The 19,088-nt window shown below is 39.0% G+C and overlaps 1 protein-coding gene across 1 annotated transcript; it reads right to left on the bottom strand.

Annotated features, from left to right (window-relative positions):
• Nucleotides 1–15,850: 15,850 nt before the first annotated feature.
• Nucleotides 15,851–18,693, bottom strand: LOC143599427 (CBS domain-containing protein CBSX3, mitochondrial-like). The gene is made up of 6 exons (XM_077077388.1): nt 18,581–18,693; nt 16,604–16,861; nt 16,432–16,513; nt 16,262–16,335; nt 16,107–16,167; nt 15,851–16,022 (listed from the first exon to the last, which is right to left on the bottom strand). The coding sequence occupies exons 2-6, from the start codon at nt 16,853–16,855 to the stop codon at nt 15,880–15,882; spliced, it is 612 nt and encodes a 203-aa protein (XP_076933503.1). The 5' UTR covers nt 16,856–16,861; nt 18,581–18,693; the 3' UTR covers nt 15,851–15,879.
• Nucleotides 18,694–19,088: the final 395 nt, after the last annotated feature.

Raw genomic sequence — 19,088 nt, 5'->3', positions numbered from 1 at the left:
CAACCTTAAAACTAAATCCTTTTCAAAACCCCTTGATTAAGTCCAAAGTTCACCTCACTTATTAACAATTCATGAGAAGAACATTGGACTGGGGGGACTTGAAGAGGTAGGTCCCAGCAGAGCCCAGTTGGACCCGCAAGACTCACCTTGAAGAGGGACGTTTGCGCAAGGACCAACTGGTTCCGCAGGACCCACCATGCTCAGAGATGAAGACCTTACGCGCAGTACGCCAGCTGTTCCCGCAGGGAAAGCCTCCCAATGGTGAAGTACCCCGCCTGTCCCCGCAGCTGCGGATACAAGCCATCAGGGAAGGCTACCCGCACTAATAGCAAGGCTACACGCACAAGGCACTAACTCAATAATTCAGTGTCACCTGAAGGAATGAGCAAGGCGGGAATACTCCCGCCCAAATTGTGACATCTGCCCCGATCCGACCCGACCCAGGTACCCGTTTCTCTGACCCGAACTCTTTCTTTTATGATTTAATATTTATTTATACTTATATTTTACTTTTAATAATAATAATATACTTTTCCTTCCCGCCTCTTTCTCTCTCTTTCTTTCCGCCGTCCCGTCCCTCTCCTTCTCTCTTTCCGCCTTCTTTTCCCTCTTGCCGCCGTCCCGCCCTTACGCCTTGTTTCCCTCTTTTTCTGCTAACTCTTTGCTTGTCCTTTGGTTCTTCCCGCCTAAGGTTGTCTGCGCAGCTCCACGCGCCAGACCCCTTACAAGGAATCCTGCGTGAAGACCACCTGTTTCAGCGATACGCGAGACGAACTCTTCTCGCAGCGCGCTAAGAATTGTAATTCTTCTCGCAGCGCGCTAAGAACGGTAGTTCTTCCCGCGACGCGCTAAGGATTGTAGTTCTTCTCGCAGCGCGCTAAGAATCGTAGTTCATCCCTCGACGCGCGAAGAATTATAGTTCTTCCCGCGGCGCGCTAGGAATTTTAGTTCCTCCCGCGGCGCGCTAAGAAATGTGATTCTTCCCGCGGCGCGCTTAGAAATGGTAGTTCTTTCCGCGACGCGTTAAGGTTAGTTCTGTCTGCCTTCGCGCTCGCGCTCTCTTGACCTTCTGTGTCTGCCTTCGCGCCTTAGCCTTCTCGCGCTGAATCCTTCGAGTTTTCTTCTGTTTAAATCTAGCCGTTTGCTTTTGTGTTGTCTTATCTTTTGAGCTGTTGACCTAATCTGCTTTATGTCTGAAAAGTTACTTTCGGCGCAGCATGCGCACCAACCCCATTGGTTGACAGATAAAGTGACTGACATAATCTTTTGAGATCTGCTTTTGCCATGCTTGACCTGTACCTTTATCTACCCGCCCATGCTTTTTTTACTGTTCCCTGACAGCTTTATCTTGCCTCTGCAGCTGCCATATCTTTCCATATCTTTTGCTTTTGGAATCTTTTGCTTTTTAAGATCTTTTCCCCTTTTCTAGGGATTATGTCTCCTAGGGTTTTCCTATAAATAATAATAATATTTTCATAACACATCACACACAAACACTTAATCTCTCCTGTTCTCTTGCTCCTTGCTCTCTCTGCCGTCTTCCTCTCTGCCTCCGTCTTCCTCCCTGTTCTGCCCTGCTTTTCCGGTAATATATATTATATATAATAATTTACTTATTAATTATGCTAACTTATAATCAAGACTTGAAACAAATCATTAAAACAATAATCTTATTTATAGGTTAACTTGTGCTTGTTTAAAGTTGGTTCTTGCTTTATCTTACACCGCATCGTTTATCATGTGAGTAATCTCGTACCTAATCCCTTTTTGCTTTTAATGTTTTGGGATGTTCATGTGTTCATACAAACTTAGAGTCTTAAACTTGTTTATAAACTTTAGTCGCGCAGTATCCCATGTGTTGAGGACGTAGACTTGGCTGTTTATTTGTATGTGTGGATCATTAACCGTCTTGTCGGTCTATTCCGCAGTTTTCATGGTACCATTAGATGAACACGGGAGAACTATCGTTTATGATTTTCTCTTTTGTTTACACATGCACAGTTAGTCTTGTTTGTGAGCTCAATTGTGAGCACTGGCAGTCTTATGAATCTTAGAGTTGGTCCCGATCAGATTACACCCTTGTTGAAAACCAGACATACACATGTTGCGCGCAGATTTTATTGTTATCTATGTATTGTATTAAACTTGATTTCTCACCAACACGCAAGTGTTTGACGTTTATTTTAACACATGTTCAGGGTTGCAGTAGCTGTTTTGGAGCTTGTGGACACATAGGAAGTTTTCTTTATTTTGGACCTAGATTAAAATGTATCAAGACAAGTTATTGCTGTTCGAATATTATGATTTATAATATATTGATTTATGATGATTTATGTTATCTTGTGTTTACCCTGCGCGTGCGCAAATGAATGTATTTATTAAATATTGACACCCAATAGTGTCACGAGTAATGAAACAATATGTGGCGCCCCGATGTATAATCCGCCTTTGGTCGGGGTGTTACAGATTGGTATCAGAGCTCGTTGACTTTAGGATAGGTGGTTAGACGTAACGGCCTAGAATACCTAAGAGTCCCTTCTCGCGCATGAGAGAAATCTCATGTTTGCGCGCTTATTGTTAATTACTCGTTATTTGTGAATATGCTCGCGCTTGCGCAGTATATGATTTTATGTTTTATTTCGCGATATTTCGATTTTTGTTGAATTTCGATTTTTATTGATTTTACTTACATATTCGTTTGTTGGATTTGAAAATCCGAAAAGTCATGGTGATACATGAATAGTTGATTTTCAATTTCCATTTACGATTATGTTCTGAGGTTGGGGACTTGAAAAGTCATGGTGATACATGAATTGTCAACCTCCAATACTCATTTTCTTGTATATTTTATATTGAAGATTGGAAAGTCATGGTGATACATGAATCGTCAATCTCCAATACTCGTTTACTCGTATATTTTAAATTGAGAATTCGGAAAGTCATGGTGATACATGAATTGTCGATTTCTGATTTGAATTTGTTACCTTTATTAAGTCTGCAATTAGGGTCATTTATTTTACTTTAACTTTTGATAGCATCTAACTCCGTGAAACCAAGCTTTATAAGATTAAAATTTTGCGATAAAAACCAAGATGTTAACTAAAATTAAAACTTTTATAGAATGCCTCCGCTATCTCGCCGATTTCAGAGAAGAGAAGCCTCGCGCATGCGTAGACAGCAACGTTCCCAGGAAATGGCCGCCGCGATAGCCCAAGCCTTGAGCCAAAACAATACCAACACCTCTGGTTACAACATTAAATCCTTTAACGCGGGTAACCCTCCAAAGTTCACAGGTCTTGGAGGAGCCACCGTGATGCTCCAATGGCTCGAGAAGATAGAAAACACTTTCCTCCACACCCAATGCCCCTCAGACAGACGAACCCTATATGCTTCCAGTGTCCTGGAATCCAGAGCGCTTACATGGTGGAATGGAGTAGCTCATGCGCGTGGCGCAGAGGCTGCTTCTAGCATGACATGGGAGGAATTCAAGGAAATTCTTACGCGAGAATTCTGCCCTCCAACGAAGTTAAGCGCCTGGAGGAAGAATTCTGGAACTTGAAGCAATACAGTGGCGAAGCGCGCGAGTACGCGACGCGCTTCCACGAGCTAAGCTTACTGGTCCCTCACCTTGTTACCCCTTCACGCCGAGCAATCGAGAAATTCCTTGGGGGTCTCCCCATGGAAATTCAAGATTCTGTATGGGCCAGAAACCCAGTTACCCTCTCTGACGCCATCGAGTTGGCCGCTGTGCTCAGCGACAACCATGTCAGAGCAGGAACCCTGTTCCTGCGGGGAACTGAGAAGACCAAACTCACCAAGACTGCCCCTGAACCAACAGAAACCAAACCAGAACCCTCAAACCGTAACAACCTCAAGCGCAGGCGCAAGGCCTATGCGCTTACCAACCCGCCCATTGTCCAGCAACCCATCTACCAACCCCCAGTTTACACGCCTAACCCTCTGTCAGCCTACCCAACACCTCCTGTAGTCCACAACTATGCCTTAACCAATCCAGCACTCCCTGCCCCGCCAACTAAGAAACCTTACACAGGAAACCATCCCTTTTGCCCAACCTGTAGATTTCACCACCCAACCCAAACCCCGTGTCGACTTTGTACCCGATGTGGCCGTACTGGTCACACTGCTGAGAACTGTAGAGTCCTTCCCGCCAACCCAATTGCGCAAACACCACCAGTCTACCCGCAGAACCCACAACCAACCTACCAAAACCCACGACCCAGATCGTGCTTTAACTGCGGTGATCCCAGTCATTTCCGGAACGCGTGCCCAAGGCTACAAGTTCAGATTACGCAAGCGAATCCGGTGAACCAGATTTCAAACCAAGTGACGCGTGGACGAGCTTTTAACATAACCGCGCACCAAGCGCAAGCGAATAATGACGTAGTTAATGGTACATTTTTGCTTAACGGATTTTATGCTTCTGTACTTTTTGATACTGGCGCCGATCGAAGTTTTATTTCTCGCGCCTTCGAGCAGAAGCTTGCGCGACCGCGCAACGATTTAAAAGAAGATTTTTCAGTTGAATTGGCTAATGGTGAAACTGTTTTAATAAACTCAGTGATTAAAGATTGCACGCTTAATCTTAACGAAAACGATTTTCTAATCGACCTCATCCCTATGCCTCTTGGAAGCTTTGATGTTATCATTGGTATGGACTGGCTCTCGAAGAATCGCGCCGAAGTTATTTGCGCCAAGAAGTTGATTCGCATTCCTCGAGAAAATGGTGATCTTCATATCTACGGCGAAAAACCCTCCAGTGGTCTTAAACTTATGTCTTGCGCCGAAGCCCAAAGACTCATGCGGAAGAAGTGTATTGCATTTCTAGCCCATGTGGTTAAACCTGCTGAAGAAAAGAAGCTTCGCGATATCCCCGTCGTGCGTGATTTCCCTGAAGTTTTTCCTGATGATCTTCCTGGTATCCCTCCCGCTCGTGAAGTCGAGTTTCGTGTTGATCTTGTCCCTGGTGCTTCCCCCGTAGCTAAATCTCCTTACCGTCTTGCACCCGCTGAGATGCAAGAACTGGCCAGCCAACTTCAAGAGTTGACTGCTAAAGGATTCATTCGCCCTAGCTCTTCGCCCTGGGGTGCTCCGGTGTTGTTCGTTAAAAAGAAAGATGGATCGTTTCGCATGTGTATTGATTACCGCGAGTTGAACAAACTCACCATTAAGAACCGGTATCCCTTACCGCGTATTGACGACCTCTTTGATCAACTCCAAGGTGCCTCTTGTTTCTCGAAGATCGATCTCCGCTCTGGCTATCACCAGTTGCGCATCCGCGATGAAGATGTTCCGAAGACTGCTTTTCGTACTCGTTATGGCCACTTTGAATTCTTGGTCATGTCCTTCGGTCTAACCAACGCACCCGCCGTTTTCATGGATCTAATGAATCGGGTGTGTAGGCCCTTCCTGGATAAATTCGTGATTGTGTTTATCGATGATGTTCTGGTGTATTCTAAGACCAAGGGCCGAGCATGAGCAACATCTTCGGTTGGTGTTGCAAAAGCTTCGAACCGAGCAGCTCTATGCTAAGCTTTCCAAGTGTGAATTCTGGTCTGATGAAGTACAGTTTCTTGGTCATGTTGTAAACAAGATGGGTATTCATGTCGACCCATCCAAGATTGAAGCAATCAAGAACTGGATTACGCCATCCTCTTCTACCGAAATCCGTTCCTTTCTGGGCTTAGCTGGTTACTACCGGCGATTTATTTCGAACTTCTCAAGATCGCTTTGCCTTTAACAGCTCTAACGCACAAAGGTAAACCGTATATTTGGGGCTCGAAGCAAGAAGAAGCCTTTCTAACGCTCAAGCGTTTGTTATGTGAAGCTCCTGTTCTTGCGTTACCTGAGGGTAATGATGATTTTGTCGTGTATTGCGATGCATCCAACCAAGGTCTCGGTTGTGTTCTTATGCAACGAGGCAAGGTTATCGCTTACGCATCAAGGCAACTTAAGGTTCATGAAAAGAATTATACAACTCACGACCTCGAGCTTGGTGCAGTTGTTTTTGCCTTGAAGATCTGGAGACACTACCTTTATGGTACTAAGTGTATCCTTTACACTGACCATAAAAGCCTTCAGCATATCTTTGATCAAAAGGAACTCAACATGAGACAACGCCGATGGAACGAACTCATCAGCGATTACGATTGTGAGATCCGGTATCATCCTGGTAAGGCTAATGTGGTAGCCGATGCGCTCAGCCGAAAACCCTGCCAGCTTAACTGTATCTTGCCGCGCACCCAGCTTCACTTCGCGCCGATTCAAAGCAACCTTGAATCGCGTATTCGTGACGCGCAGCGCGCATCCATCAGTAATGGTAATCTTCGCGCCGAGCTAGCGTGTGGCGCGGAAGCACTCTTTGTCCCTAATCTGAGTGGAATTCTCTGCTATCTTAATCGCATCTGGATTCCCTTTGATGAGAATCTTCGCGCTGATATCCTGAGTGAAGCACACAAATCTCGATATTCTATTCATCCTGGCGCCGATAAGATGTACAAGGATTTGCGCATAACTTATTGGTGGCCCGGTATGAAAAAGGATATTGCTGTGTTCGTAGCTAAATGTCTGACTTGTTCTAAAGTGAAAGCTGAACACCAACGCCCATCTGGTTTGCTCGAACAACCAGAAATTCCTACGTGGAAATGGGAATGTATAGCGATGGACTTTATTACCAAGTTACCTTTGACAGCAAGCAAACATGATAGCATTTGGGTAATAGTGGATCGTTTGACTAAGTCTGCTCACTTTCTGCCCATTCGTGAAAACTACCGTGTTGAGCAGCTCGCGCAGCTTTATGTCAAGGAAATTGTCTGCCGCCATGGTACTCCTTTGAGCATCATATCCGATCGCGATGGCCGTTTTATATCTCGCTTTTGGAAATCTCTCCAATCTGCGCTAGGAACTCGCTTGGACATGAGTACGGCATATCATCCTCAGACTGACGGTCAGTCTGAGCGAACTATTCAAACTCTTGAGGATATGCTCCGATCTTGTGTTCTTGATTTTGGAGGTAATTGGGATTCACACCTGCCTTTGATTGAGTTCTCTTATAATAACAGCTATCATTCCAGTATCGGTATGGCCCCATTTGAAGCACTTTACGGTCGTAAGTGCCGCTCCCCGATCTGTTTGGAGCGAAGTGGGTGAAACTCAATTCACAGGACCCGAACTTGTTCAAGAGACAACCGATAAAATCGCCAAGATCCGTGATCATCTGCTGACTGCCAGAAGCCGACAGAAGAGTTACGCAGATCGTAGGCGAAAGCCTCTCGAATTTCAAGTTAGTGATCTTGTTCTCCTCAAAGTGTCGCCCTGGAAGGGTGTTGTCCGCTTTGGGAAGAAAGGTAAGCTTGCTCCTCGTTATGTTGGTCCATTCAAGATTCTCGCGCGTGTGGGAAAAGTTGCCTACAGACTTGACCTGCCGCCCGCGCTCAGTAATGTGCATCCAACGTTCCATGTATCCAATCTCAAGAAGTGTTTAGCTGACGAGAACCTTCACATTCCACTTGATGAAGTTCAAGTTGATGAAACTATGCATTTCGTTGAGAAGCCTGTTGAGATTATGGATCGCGAGGTTAAGCAAACCAAGCGCAGTCGTATCCTTATCGTGAAAGTTCGTTGGGAGTCCAAGCGCGGAGCCGAGTTTACATGGGAAAGGGAAGATCAAATGAAGATCAAGTACCCGCACCTGTTCTCTGCGCAACCTACTTCGAGATAAATTTCGGGACGAAATTTCTTAAAGTAGGGGAGACTGTGACATCTGCCCCGATCCGACCCGACCCAGGTACCCGTTTCTCTGACCCGAACTCTTTCTTTTATGATTTAATATTTATTTATACTTATATTTTACTTTTAATAATAATAATATACTTTTCCTTCCCGCCTCTTTCTCTCTCTTTCTTTCCGCCGTCCCGTCCCTCTCCTTCTCTCTTTCCGCCTTCTTTTCCCTCTTGCCGCCGTCCCGCCCTTACGCCTTGTTTCCCTCTTTTTCTGCTAACTCTTTGCTTGTCCTTTGGTTCTTCCCGCCTAAGGTTGTCTGCGCAGCTCCACGCGCCAGACCCCTTACAAGGAATCCTGCGTGAAGACCACCTGTTTCAGCGATACGCGAGACGAACTCTTCTCGCAGCGCGCTAAGAATTGTAATTCTTCTCGCAGCGCGCTAAGAACGGTAGTTCTTCCCGCGACGCGCTAAGGATTGTAGTTCTTCTCGCAGCGCGCTAAGAATCGTAGTTCATCCCTCGACGCGCGAAGAATTATAGTTCTTCCCGCGGCGCGCTAGGAATTTTAGTTCCTCCCGCGGCGCGCTAAGAAATGTGATTCTTCCCGCGGCGCGCTTAGAAATGGTAGTTCTTTCCGCGACGCGTTAAGGTTAGTTCTGTCTGCCTTCGCGCTCGCGCTCTCTTGACCTTCTGTGTCTGCCTTCGCGCCTTAGCCTTCTCGCGCTGAATCCTTCGAGTTTTCTTCTGTTTAAATCTAGCCGTTTGCTTTTGTGTTGTCTTATCTTTTGAGCTGTTGACCTAATCTGCTTTATGTCTGAAAAGTTACTTTCGGCGCAGCATGCGCACCAACCCCATTGGTTGACAGATAAAGTGACTGACATAATCTTTTGAGATCTGCTTTTGCCATGCTTGACCTGTACCTTTATCTACCCGCCCATGCTTTTTTTACTGTTCCCTGACAGCTTTATCTTGCCTCTGCAGCTGCCATATCTTTCCATATCTTTTGCTTTTGGAATCTTTTGCTTTTTAAGATCTTTTCCCCTTTTCTAGGGATTATGTCTCCTAGGGTTTTCCTATAAATAATAATAATATTTTCATAACACATCACACACAAACACTTAATCTCTCCTGTTCTCTTGCTCCTTGCTCTCTCTGCCGTCTTCCTCTCTGCCTCCGTCTTCCTCCCTGTTCTGCCCTGCTTTTCCGGTAATATATATTATATATAATAATTTACTTATTAATTATGCTAACTTATAATCAAGACTTGAAACAAATCATTAAAACAATAATCTTATTTATAGGTTAACTTGTGCTTGTTTAAAGTTGGTTCTTGCTTTATCTTACACCGTATCGTTTATCATGTGAGTAATCTCGTACCTAATCCCTTTTTGCTTTTAATGTTTTGGGATGTTCATGTGTTCATACAAACTTAGAGTCTTAAACTTGTTTATGAACTTTAGTCGCGCAGTATCCCATGTGTTGAGGACGTAGACTTGGCTGTTTATTTGTATGTGTGGATCATTAACCGTCTTGTCGGTCTATTCCGCAGTTTTCATGGTACCATTAGATGAACACGGGAGAACTATCGTTTATGATTTTCTCTTTTGTTTACACATGCACAGTTAGTCTTGTTTGTGAGCTCAATTGTGAGCACTGGCAGTCTTATGAATCTTAGAGTTGGTCCCGATCAGATTACACCCTTGTTGAAAACCAGACATACACATGTTGCGCGCAGATTTTATTGTTATCTATGTATTGTATTAAACTTGATTTCTCACCAACACGCAAGTGTTTGACGTTTATTTTAACACATGTTCAGGGTTGCAGTAGCTGTTTTGGAGCTTGTGGACACATAGGAAGTTTTCTTTATTTTGGACCTAGATTAAAATGTATCAAGACAAGTTATTGCTGTTCGAATATTATGATTTATAATATATTGATTTATGATGATTTATGTTATCTTGTGTTTACCCTGCGCGTGCGCAAATGAATGTATTTATTAAATATTGACACCCAATAGTGTCACGAGTAATGAAACAATATGTGGCGCCCCGATGTATAATCCGCCTTTGGTCGGGGTGTTACACAAATGAGCCAGTCCGTATGCTTCTGGAAGATCTTTTGTACTATACCTGCCAAGGTTGGACAAAATAGACAAGATCTGACCAAAGCAGCCCATGAACCAATCACAGGGTGACAGCTCACCGACAACAGTATGAGGAGCATGCTCTAGTACTGTTTGTCACTATTAGCCGCTGCCTACTCACCAACCCTTGTCGTGGCACGCACATAGCCTGCAGTTGGTGGAAAAGGAATAGTACACAGCCGGCCTGGTCACTATCAGCCGCTGCCTACCCACCAACCAGCATGGCACGTGCGTAGCCCATAGTTGGTAGAACAGGAATATTATACAGCTGGCTGTACCTGCTTGGAAACCTACCTTCGGCTATAAATACTCCAACACCTTGGAACGGTATGATCATCTGGTATTTTACCTTCACTAGCTATTTCTCTCAATATACACTTATATTCAGAGCAATCTAGTCTGATTCTCACGCCGGAGGGTAGTCACAAGGAGGAACCCCCCCCCCTTCTCAGTGACGAGCTCACGGTGTCTGTTTTGCAGGTCATCTGAAGAACATCCTTCTTTGCCGGACCTAACTCTCGTGGGAAACATTACTTAACCCCCAGATTATCCATAATCTACTCGGGGTCACCTAGTGTTTCTTCACCTAGTAGCATATATTTTTTGACTTGTAATGTTTATTCTTTTTTGAAAGTGTTCTTACTAGTGGATTAGTAAAGTGGTAAGTTCAATGATAGCTATGATTATAAAATTGAAAATAGCCTTATAAGACTGTATGGTATTGGCACCGATGTCGCCCACTGGCAATGAGGTGGTTGCTATGATGGATCCTTGCGGGGAGGATCGGTGAATGCGACAAGATGAGAAGGGTTAGAGTGGTGAAAGTAACGGAGACGGGGACAGAGTGTGAAGGCATGTTGATGTGGAGTTAGTTGTTAATAGCAGGGTCCTTGCGAGTTGCGGTGAGTGGAGGATGGAGGTAAAGGGTGAATGTGTGGGGGGGGGGAGTAGAGAGCATCGGTGTTGGTCAATTTATTCAATCAATATATTTTATATCCCTATTATAAATGAGTCAAAAAGTTTTCTTGAGATTTAAAAATAAAAATTACTATTTAAGAGTATATGAAGTATTGTAGAAATCGTTATGCGTTAGTCGGGCAGTGGGGTAGGGGGTAGGGAATAGCGTTTAGTAGGATTAATCGGATTGGAATATGTACGTCATTTTTAAAATTATACATAAATTTTATATATAGAACGCTCAATTTTGATTGATTTTAACTAAATAAAGGTTAATCGACGACTAGTCGGCAGAACGAGGATTAATCGACGCGCATACCGTATTTTTACAATCATTAGTATATGCTGAGAATTAGAACTTTATATGAAATTGCTTTTGAAATTGAATATTAGTGAATGATATGATTAATGAATCTTCTACAATTATTTGAAGAATTTTTAGGCTAAAATAATTTAACTTTTAGAAAAAGTGTGTGGGCCAATCAAGCTTTTACAATTTTTTTAACGCTTTCTTGACTAAGTTGTTTGATGAAACGTATCAAATTACCAACTCATTTGATTAAACTTTAAAGAGTACTTGGAATCTTGAATTGGTTGCAAATTTAGAAATTTTATTAAGTTGTATGTTAGAGAAAATTAAATCGAGTAAATACGTTTCCAAGTAATCAAAAAGACATGTAAAGAAACTTGTATAGGAAAGGCGGAGAAGAAAACACATGTAGATAACGTGAAAAGCAGTGACAAAAATAACATGTTGTTTCATTAGCATAATATGTTGGACTATTGATGAATAGTGCAAACTTGCAAGAGGAGTCAATTTTCACGATTAATATATGGTAATCATAATTGGAAAAATATGTTGTCATATGACTAGTCACTTCGACATGACTAGAGAACCCGGACACAACACATTTAGCTAAACGCATCATTTTATTAAATACTAGTTTAAGGCCAGTGTATTACACTGGTAATTGATGAAAAATTTTAAAAAAAAATTATGATTTGCCTCCATCTGCTTTAGTGGCACGCAACAAGCAAAATCGGACTCGGGTTTGTAAAGTGCTCCCACCCATAAAGCATAGGGAAACAAATTATAATTTTCTCATTTTAAAATTTAAACATTAAGAAATATACAATCAACGACGAAATTATCATATATTATTAATACAATTACAACTAACATAGAAATTACAGGAATTACAAAAGAAACATTAAACAAATACTTTACAAATAAGAACTTCCTTGTACACTACATTTGTGCTTGTATTGGTCAGATTACCTTGTTTATCAAGAATCAAATTCTTTAGCACATGCCTGCTTGTAACTCTTGACAAGGCAACATATAACCGTCCATGTAATAACACGGGTTATTTCAAGTAAAAAGATATATGTTGGTTATTTTTTTTATTGAATTGGATACTTTTAATAATATTATACTAACGGACTTTTAATACAAAGTATTATACTAATTGAACCGGAAGTTGAATGAGCCTGATAAATTTGCTGTCACCAACCGATCTGTATTAAAATATGACAAGTTTTTTTTTAATTTATTACAATTAAAAGTCATATAATCAAGGAATATATGAAATAGTTAAAAGTATTACACAAGGAATGCAATTGGCATAAATATGAAAAAGACATACAACCTGTTTGCCATAGTTGTCAAAACGTTGATTACTGTATAAGTTAGCAAAGTACCACATGATGTTCTTATATATAGTACTTCAAAATATTAGATGAAGAATGTTTTAAACTTTGAATACTAATCGCGTGTGATTAGTGATTATTTTAAGAAGAAGTTGCAATATTTAATTAAATTAATATATCTTTATCTCTATAATTATTTAAAAAATTGAAAAATCATGATTATAGTTTTCAAAATAATGAAAAAATTCAGATTTACAGGAAACAATCATGGTAAATGAGCTGACCAGATTAAACAAAAAAAAACCGTTATTATAGCTTGATCACAATCGACCCTTGATTTCTTCTTTAAAAAAATCTACCTAAAATAATATATTGATTTATATTTAGGAAAAACTGAAAAATCAAATCACTCACATTTATATTAGTTAAAAGTGTTAAATAATGAATATATATAATTTGACACATATCCCGTGTGATTAGATAATTTCATTTGAAAAGTTGTTGAAATATTAAACACATAGTAAACCATGATTGTTTTCACACATGTATTAATAAGAAAAAAGATATAATTTAATACTTGATTTTAAGGTTTACAACTAATAATTATTCGTATGATTAGAGTTTTAGCAAGAAAACCAGAATTGTAGGTTTCCAAAGTTTCAGCTAAAAATAATAATGGTTTTAATATTTACCTAAAATTCTCTTAATTTTAAAATTATTAAATAAAGTGATTTTAATGAAAATGTTAAAACTTTGCACATTAAGCAAAATATAGTCAATAAAAATATGAATAACGAAAAAACTAAACAACTAATGGTATCTTACTAAACAACTAATGGTATCTTAGTTATGAAAAAAAAACATAATGAAAAGTTTTAAATAGCTAGTAAATCGTGATTGTAGTTTTCCATATAAATAAGAATTCGAATTTTTAGAAAGTATGGTAAAATAGTTGACCAGATCTAAAATAATGTTTGTTGAATTTATGTTTTTGAAACAAAGCAAAAAAAATGAGAATGGCTAAGGGAGTGACAAGTGACACAAGTAAGTAGTCTTTTATTATAATAGTAGGTTATCACGAAAAATAAACAATTATTGTCAACATGTGTAAGGGTTACCAGAAATGCTTTTATTTAGATTTTAGATATGAAAAATGTTATTAGTAATCATTTGATTTTCAATTTTCTACTTAACTTGGTTGTGGCTCAATGGTAGAGCACTCACTTTACAAATGAGAGGTAGGGGATCAAATTTCACTACCACCAACTTATATGGGAGATATGAGGGATGACCCTGGTTTGCCAGGGTTCGAGTCCTGATCTCACCCGGTTTTACCGGCTCCTCGCTGTCGTGTCGTTTGGCGGGCGTGGGGGTCGGGTTTTATCTGGTGAATCCCTCAACAGGTGGACCGCTAGGGGCTCCGTCCGTCCGGACTAGTGGCCGGCTCGGGCTACCTTTAGCCAATGGCGGCCTCGTACGAAATACCCGGCGTTACTTAGTTGGTCGTTCAAAAAAAAAATAACTTCTAAAAGTTAATAATATTTTTCTTTTAAACTATTTCAACTTTTCTCATCCAACATATTTATTTTTATTAGTTAAGTGCTCATTCTCTCATCATTTACATTGGAGGTGTTTGGGTTTTCTTATTTTACCTCCTTATAACTTATTTAATTTTATAGATTAAAATTGTGTTTGGGTAAAATAACTTAACCTTTTAAAGAAGAAAAATGAAGTTTTCATAAGTTAGGATTTTATAACTTATGAAAAACTCCTTATACAAAGTATAAGTAAGTGTAAATAAGGAATCCCAAACATGCCCATTAACTTTCTTCTAATATCGAGTTATATATATAAACCCGAGTTTGTAACCAAAAGTGAGAGATATACAAACAAATACAATTTATCAAACCACGTTGATTATAAAAATGTTTCATTTGAGTTGGAATATTTTATTGTTTAAATTGTTAGAAAAAGGTTCCATACTAACATATTAGATACCAAACATCCTTGACGATAGTTGTTGTGTCCGATCTTGACCCAAACTGCACCTAAAAAATTAATGTGGGTTCACATCACTGACTATTAAGAGTGTTTAACTTAAAGCGATACAACATGTTATTGTGTTTTATATAGGGCTTGTTCGGCACAACATGTTCAACATACTAGCTAATACGAACACAAGAGTTATTTTTCTAAACACTAACACAAGTGAGTCATATGACACAACACACTTAATAGTTAACACAATTAAATGTGATTAGATAATGACATTACACAACATGTTAAACATGATCAAATATAGAGCAATTTCAGTAACACAAATGATACGATACGCTTAACACAACTCACTAAACAGGGTTAAGAATTTTCAAAACATGATAAAATAAAGTTACAATTCACATTTAATTATCTTTTATTTTATAAGATTATGTTGTTTTGATAAAGGAGTCTGAATGTATCTTGTTGGCATGTTAACCTATTTAGAACAATAAAACAAACATACTAAACGCATTTTATTAAACACTAAACCGTTAGAACTTTTTTTCTTTTTTGAAAATATTAGTTTTAATTGGGATTTAGTTTTCTACTTCTCCTATACGTGGTGCGGTATTTCCCCTTCAAGTACTTCGAGAGACGACAAGAGATTATTCCAGATCAATGCACATTTTACCATTAAAATATTAAATAGAAAACGACTTTTTTTTGTCATAGAATTAAATGAACAGTCAGAATATCTTATGCAAATAATAAAAAATACAATTACTTTAAGTCAAATTATTCTAGAAAGTTCATTGAATCAAGTTCTTATTTTGATTTTTTAAAATTAATACTTTTCAATTTGTCACCTTTCTATCTTTTATAGACACTCACATTGTACATTTATTTGTTTCTTTTCTGAAAGTTACATACAAAAACTATTTTACAACCGCCAAGTAGGCCACTTACATTATCGTTCAAGATTGAGACTTATTCAAAGACTCGGCATTCAACCATCCGAAGAACGAATGGCGCTTAGACTATCGTTCAAGATTGATGTAGGCCACTCGGTGTTCATGGATCAATCTAACCTAACCCGACTCAGCCAGATCTGACAAGAACTTATATAACCACCACACAAAATCTTTATAATATGTTGAGATGACTAACCATCTTTCTAGGGTGTGTCGAGTAAAAATGGACCAAACGGTGATCATGATCAATCCATCACCGACATGAAACATAAGCATACAAAGCTTCAAGCTTTTCATTATCAAGTCGTCCAAGCAACACAACATAGAAAAACATGCGCTAAAACATAGCGTATAAGCATATTTACAAATTTGTAAAAACCAGGTATCAACTTATTATCATCATCATCATTATCGTCATCATCATCACCAACGGTTTCTAATAGCCTCCTTGTATATAGGCATTCAACCGTTCAAGTTCTTCCCTGTGCTCACTTACAACCGCACGAACCACGTCTCCAATCGAAACCATGCCCAGCATACCCTTTTCACCGATCACCGGAATGTGTCTGATACGATTATCTATCAACATTAAACATAAAAAAATGTTTATTAAAGACCATTGACCTAGTCAAACTTTGCAATTAGTATGTAGTATATATATACCTGTCATTAACTGCATTGCTTTCAAGACTTTAGTGTCTGGAGTGACTGTGATAAGCTTGTTCTGTCACCATAAAAAATTAAAAGATTTAGAACCCGACCCGTTAAAAACAAAACTAAATGAGTTAAAACGGGGACCAACAAACTACATTTCATACCTCTTCGGTCATGATATCTCCAACCTTAGTTGACTTGGATGATCTTCCCTGAACGATGATTTTCCTGAGATAATCTGAAGAAATATAACGCGTTTTAACGTCTTTGAAGTTTGAACCAAAATAATGTAATTTATATATTCATAATTTTATAAACTCAATTAATTAATCACCTCTTTCTGTGATAATTCCAGCAATCGACTTTTCCTCCCCGGGTTTGACCACCACCAATGCTCCAACATTGTGTGTTGTCATCTGCAATGTATAATATGCTCATTTTGTAACTGTCTTAAAACACACAATTCACATACACATACACACACACACACATGTATATATACCTACCGATTTGACAGCATCATACACAGAATCCTCGGTGGTGCACCAGAGCCACGAGCCATCTGCGCTTTTCCCTTTGGATTTCAAAATATCTGAAATTATGGTTTTTTCAAAACCGTGTTCTTCCATACGAGCAGCAGAAGTTGACTCATGTCTAACGAGAGTTTGTGCAAGCGGGCTGACCAAACGAACGTGTTGAAGAACCGCATTCTTCACAATGCTTCCGTGTGACATGAAAGATCCAATTGCTCTTTGCATTTTTACCTTAAGAAAATACTCCACTAGAATCAAATGTATGAACCAAGAGTTTTGATCATATATATTTAATATATATGTACACACAAACTCTATTTTAACTCTATTTCAACATAAATGAAGGCACATTTGTCTAATATGAAACAAACTTAACTAAAAGGCTTTTACTTAACTGTCATTTGTATGCAATGAACTAAGATTTTTTACTATAATGTAAAAGACTTAACTTTGTTACCATCTGACATAGCAACCATATAATCAGCCACATTAGCAAATAAACTGTCCACGTGGCGACTGACTTGGTGAAAACAGGGTATAGGTTAAATTACAAGTCAAATTATTGATGTAAAGTTTGTTAAATTACAGTTCATTCATGTTTTACAACTTATAAATATTATAAGTAAAAGACTTAAATTTTGTTATCATCTACCATGGCGGCCATAAAATTCACCACATCAGCAGAATAAACAGTCCACATGGTGGTTGAATCGCCAAAAACCGGCTATACATCAAACGGAAAATTCCCAAAATAGTCATTTTTGACCAACCTTTTCCAAATTCAGCCATGGTTTTGAAAACATACCAGTATTTTTCCATCGGATCAAACGTAAACAAGAACTGATCTGACGGATTATTTAAGCCTATCAGAAGTCACCACGTGTACAAATGTTCCGGCGGAAGACGAAAAAATTACGTTGGACGACGAAAAAGCTTCGCTTTTCTTCGGAAGACGCACATGGCGAATTCTGATAGGCTTAAATAATCCTTTGGATCAGTTCTTGTTTACGTCGGATCCGACAGAAAAATACCGGTATTTTAGGAAACCATGGCTGATTTTGGAAAAGGTCTGTCAAAAAATGACTCTATTTTGGGAATTCACCATCCGTCAAAATTAAGTCAAATAGCATTTAATAATAATCTAAGTAAAGTATGTTAGATCAGATAAGTGTATTTCATTTCAAGTTTACAGCTAAAAAGCATAACACTTATTATATTAATTCAACCATCAAAGGTTCATCATCATCATCATCGTACTCAGTATATCCCACCAATAGCAATGCTATGGTAGGGTCTGAGGAGGGTAAGATGTAGACAGCCTTACCTCTATCCCATAGGGATAGAGAGGCTGCTTCCGGTGAGACCCCCGGCTCGATAGTAGTTTTGAATCAAGCCTTGGACATAAGACACATAACACTCAATCATCGGGACATCGGCTGATTGGTGCATGTGCCCTTGTCTTTCGGCTATCAACGCCACCACATGATGCCTGATTAACCTTCCGCCACTTTTAACGTTATTTTCACGTGATTAGTAAAATAACGTCAAAATTAGTGCAATTTTACTTTTGCCCACCCAATGGTTCACACATATATACATTATATGTGCGCACCGCAAGCAGGGCGTCAACCATCAAAGGTTGATATTATTATTATTATTATTATTATTATTATTATTATTTCAACTCATAACCAACTCAATTTCTGCAATTAAACCTCAAAACATGAGCAATTGGTCACAAAGAGTAAGGTTCCATCAAATCAGGTCAAATCAAAACCCCAAATATAGCATACAAAGGATCTGAGAGCAAAATTAGAAACTTAAAAGACAATCAAATCATAAGACTAAAGTCAGATCGTAGCCCTAATTGATTACGTGAAACAGAGGATGATGATTATTATTAAATCAATCGGTAGTGAAAAAAAGCGAAAATAAATAGCGTAGACTTACAGAGAGAAGAAGCTATGAAGCTGAATAATAATAGAAGCTTGTGGATTACACACACACAGTGGAAAAATTTAGTGCAGTGTTTAATTAAATATAATATTTAGTTTAGTATTGAAGAAAGTGATGTTGCAACATTTTGATAGTGACAATTTGGGACCGTAGCAGCAGGCCCGTGTTTATCTCCTTATCCATTTCACCTTTATTTTTATTATTATTATCATCATTATTATTTTAGTGAAAATTAACATCTCTCCTTAACGATTCGGTTCAATTCGGTTTAAAATCATAAAATCATAATTTGCGTCTTCTGATCATTTTTTAACTTTTAATCAGTCGGTTGGTTTAACAGCTTTAAATAGCATTTTACGTTTTGGTTTATAGTTTATATTAAAAAATGACTGTATAAACCGGACTATTAAATTAAGTTATATTTTAGTTTTTAGATATTTCATGTGAACTATTATATGGATTTAGTTATTGGTATTTTCTATTAAGCTTAATTAACATTAGA

Source organism: Bidens hawaiensis, unplaced genomic scaffold, assembly GCF_021521415.1.
Source record: "Bidens hawaiensis isolate Kalapana, Puna unplaced genomic scaffold, B.hawaiensis_p1.1 tig00052169_1, whole genome shotgun sequence".
In the NCBI taxonomy this organism is placed as follows: Eukaryota; Viridiplantae; Streptophyta; class Magnoliopsida; order Asterales; family Asteraceae; genus Bidens; species Bidens hawaiensis.
This window is presented reverse-complemented; position numbering and strand designations above follow the sequence as displayed.

What these genes read in the sequence shown, in the direction of transcription:
- LOC143599427 (XM_077077388.1), bottom strand. Translation starts at nt 16,855, where the DNA reads ATGCAAAGAGCAATTGGATCTTTCATGTCACACGGAAGCATTGTGAAG. An exon ending in TGTATGATGCTGTCAAATCG is followed by an intron (nt 16,514 to 16,603) that starts GTAGGTATATAT and finishes TATACATTGCAG; the next exon opens with ATGACAACACACAATGTTGG. An exon ending in TGGAATTATCACAGAAAGAG is followed by an intron (nt 16,336 to 16,431) that starts GTGATTAATTAA and finishes ATATTTCTTCAG; the next exon opens with ATTATCTCAGGAAAATCATC.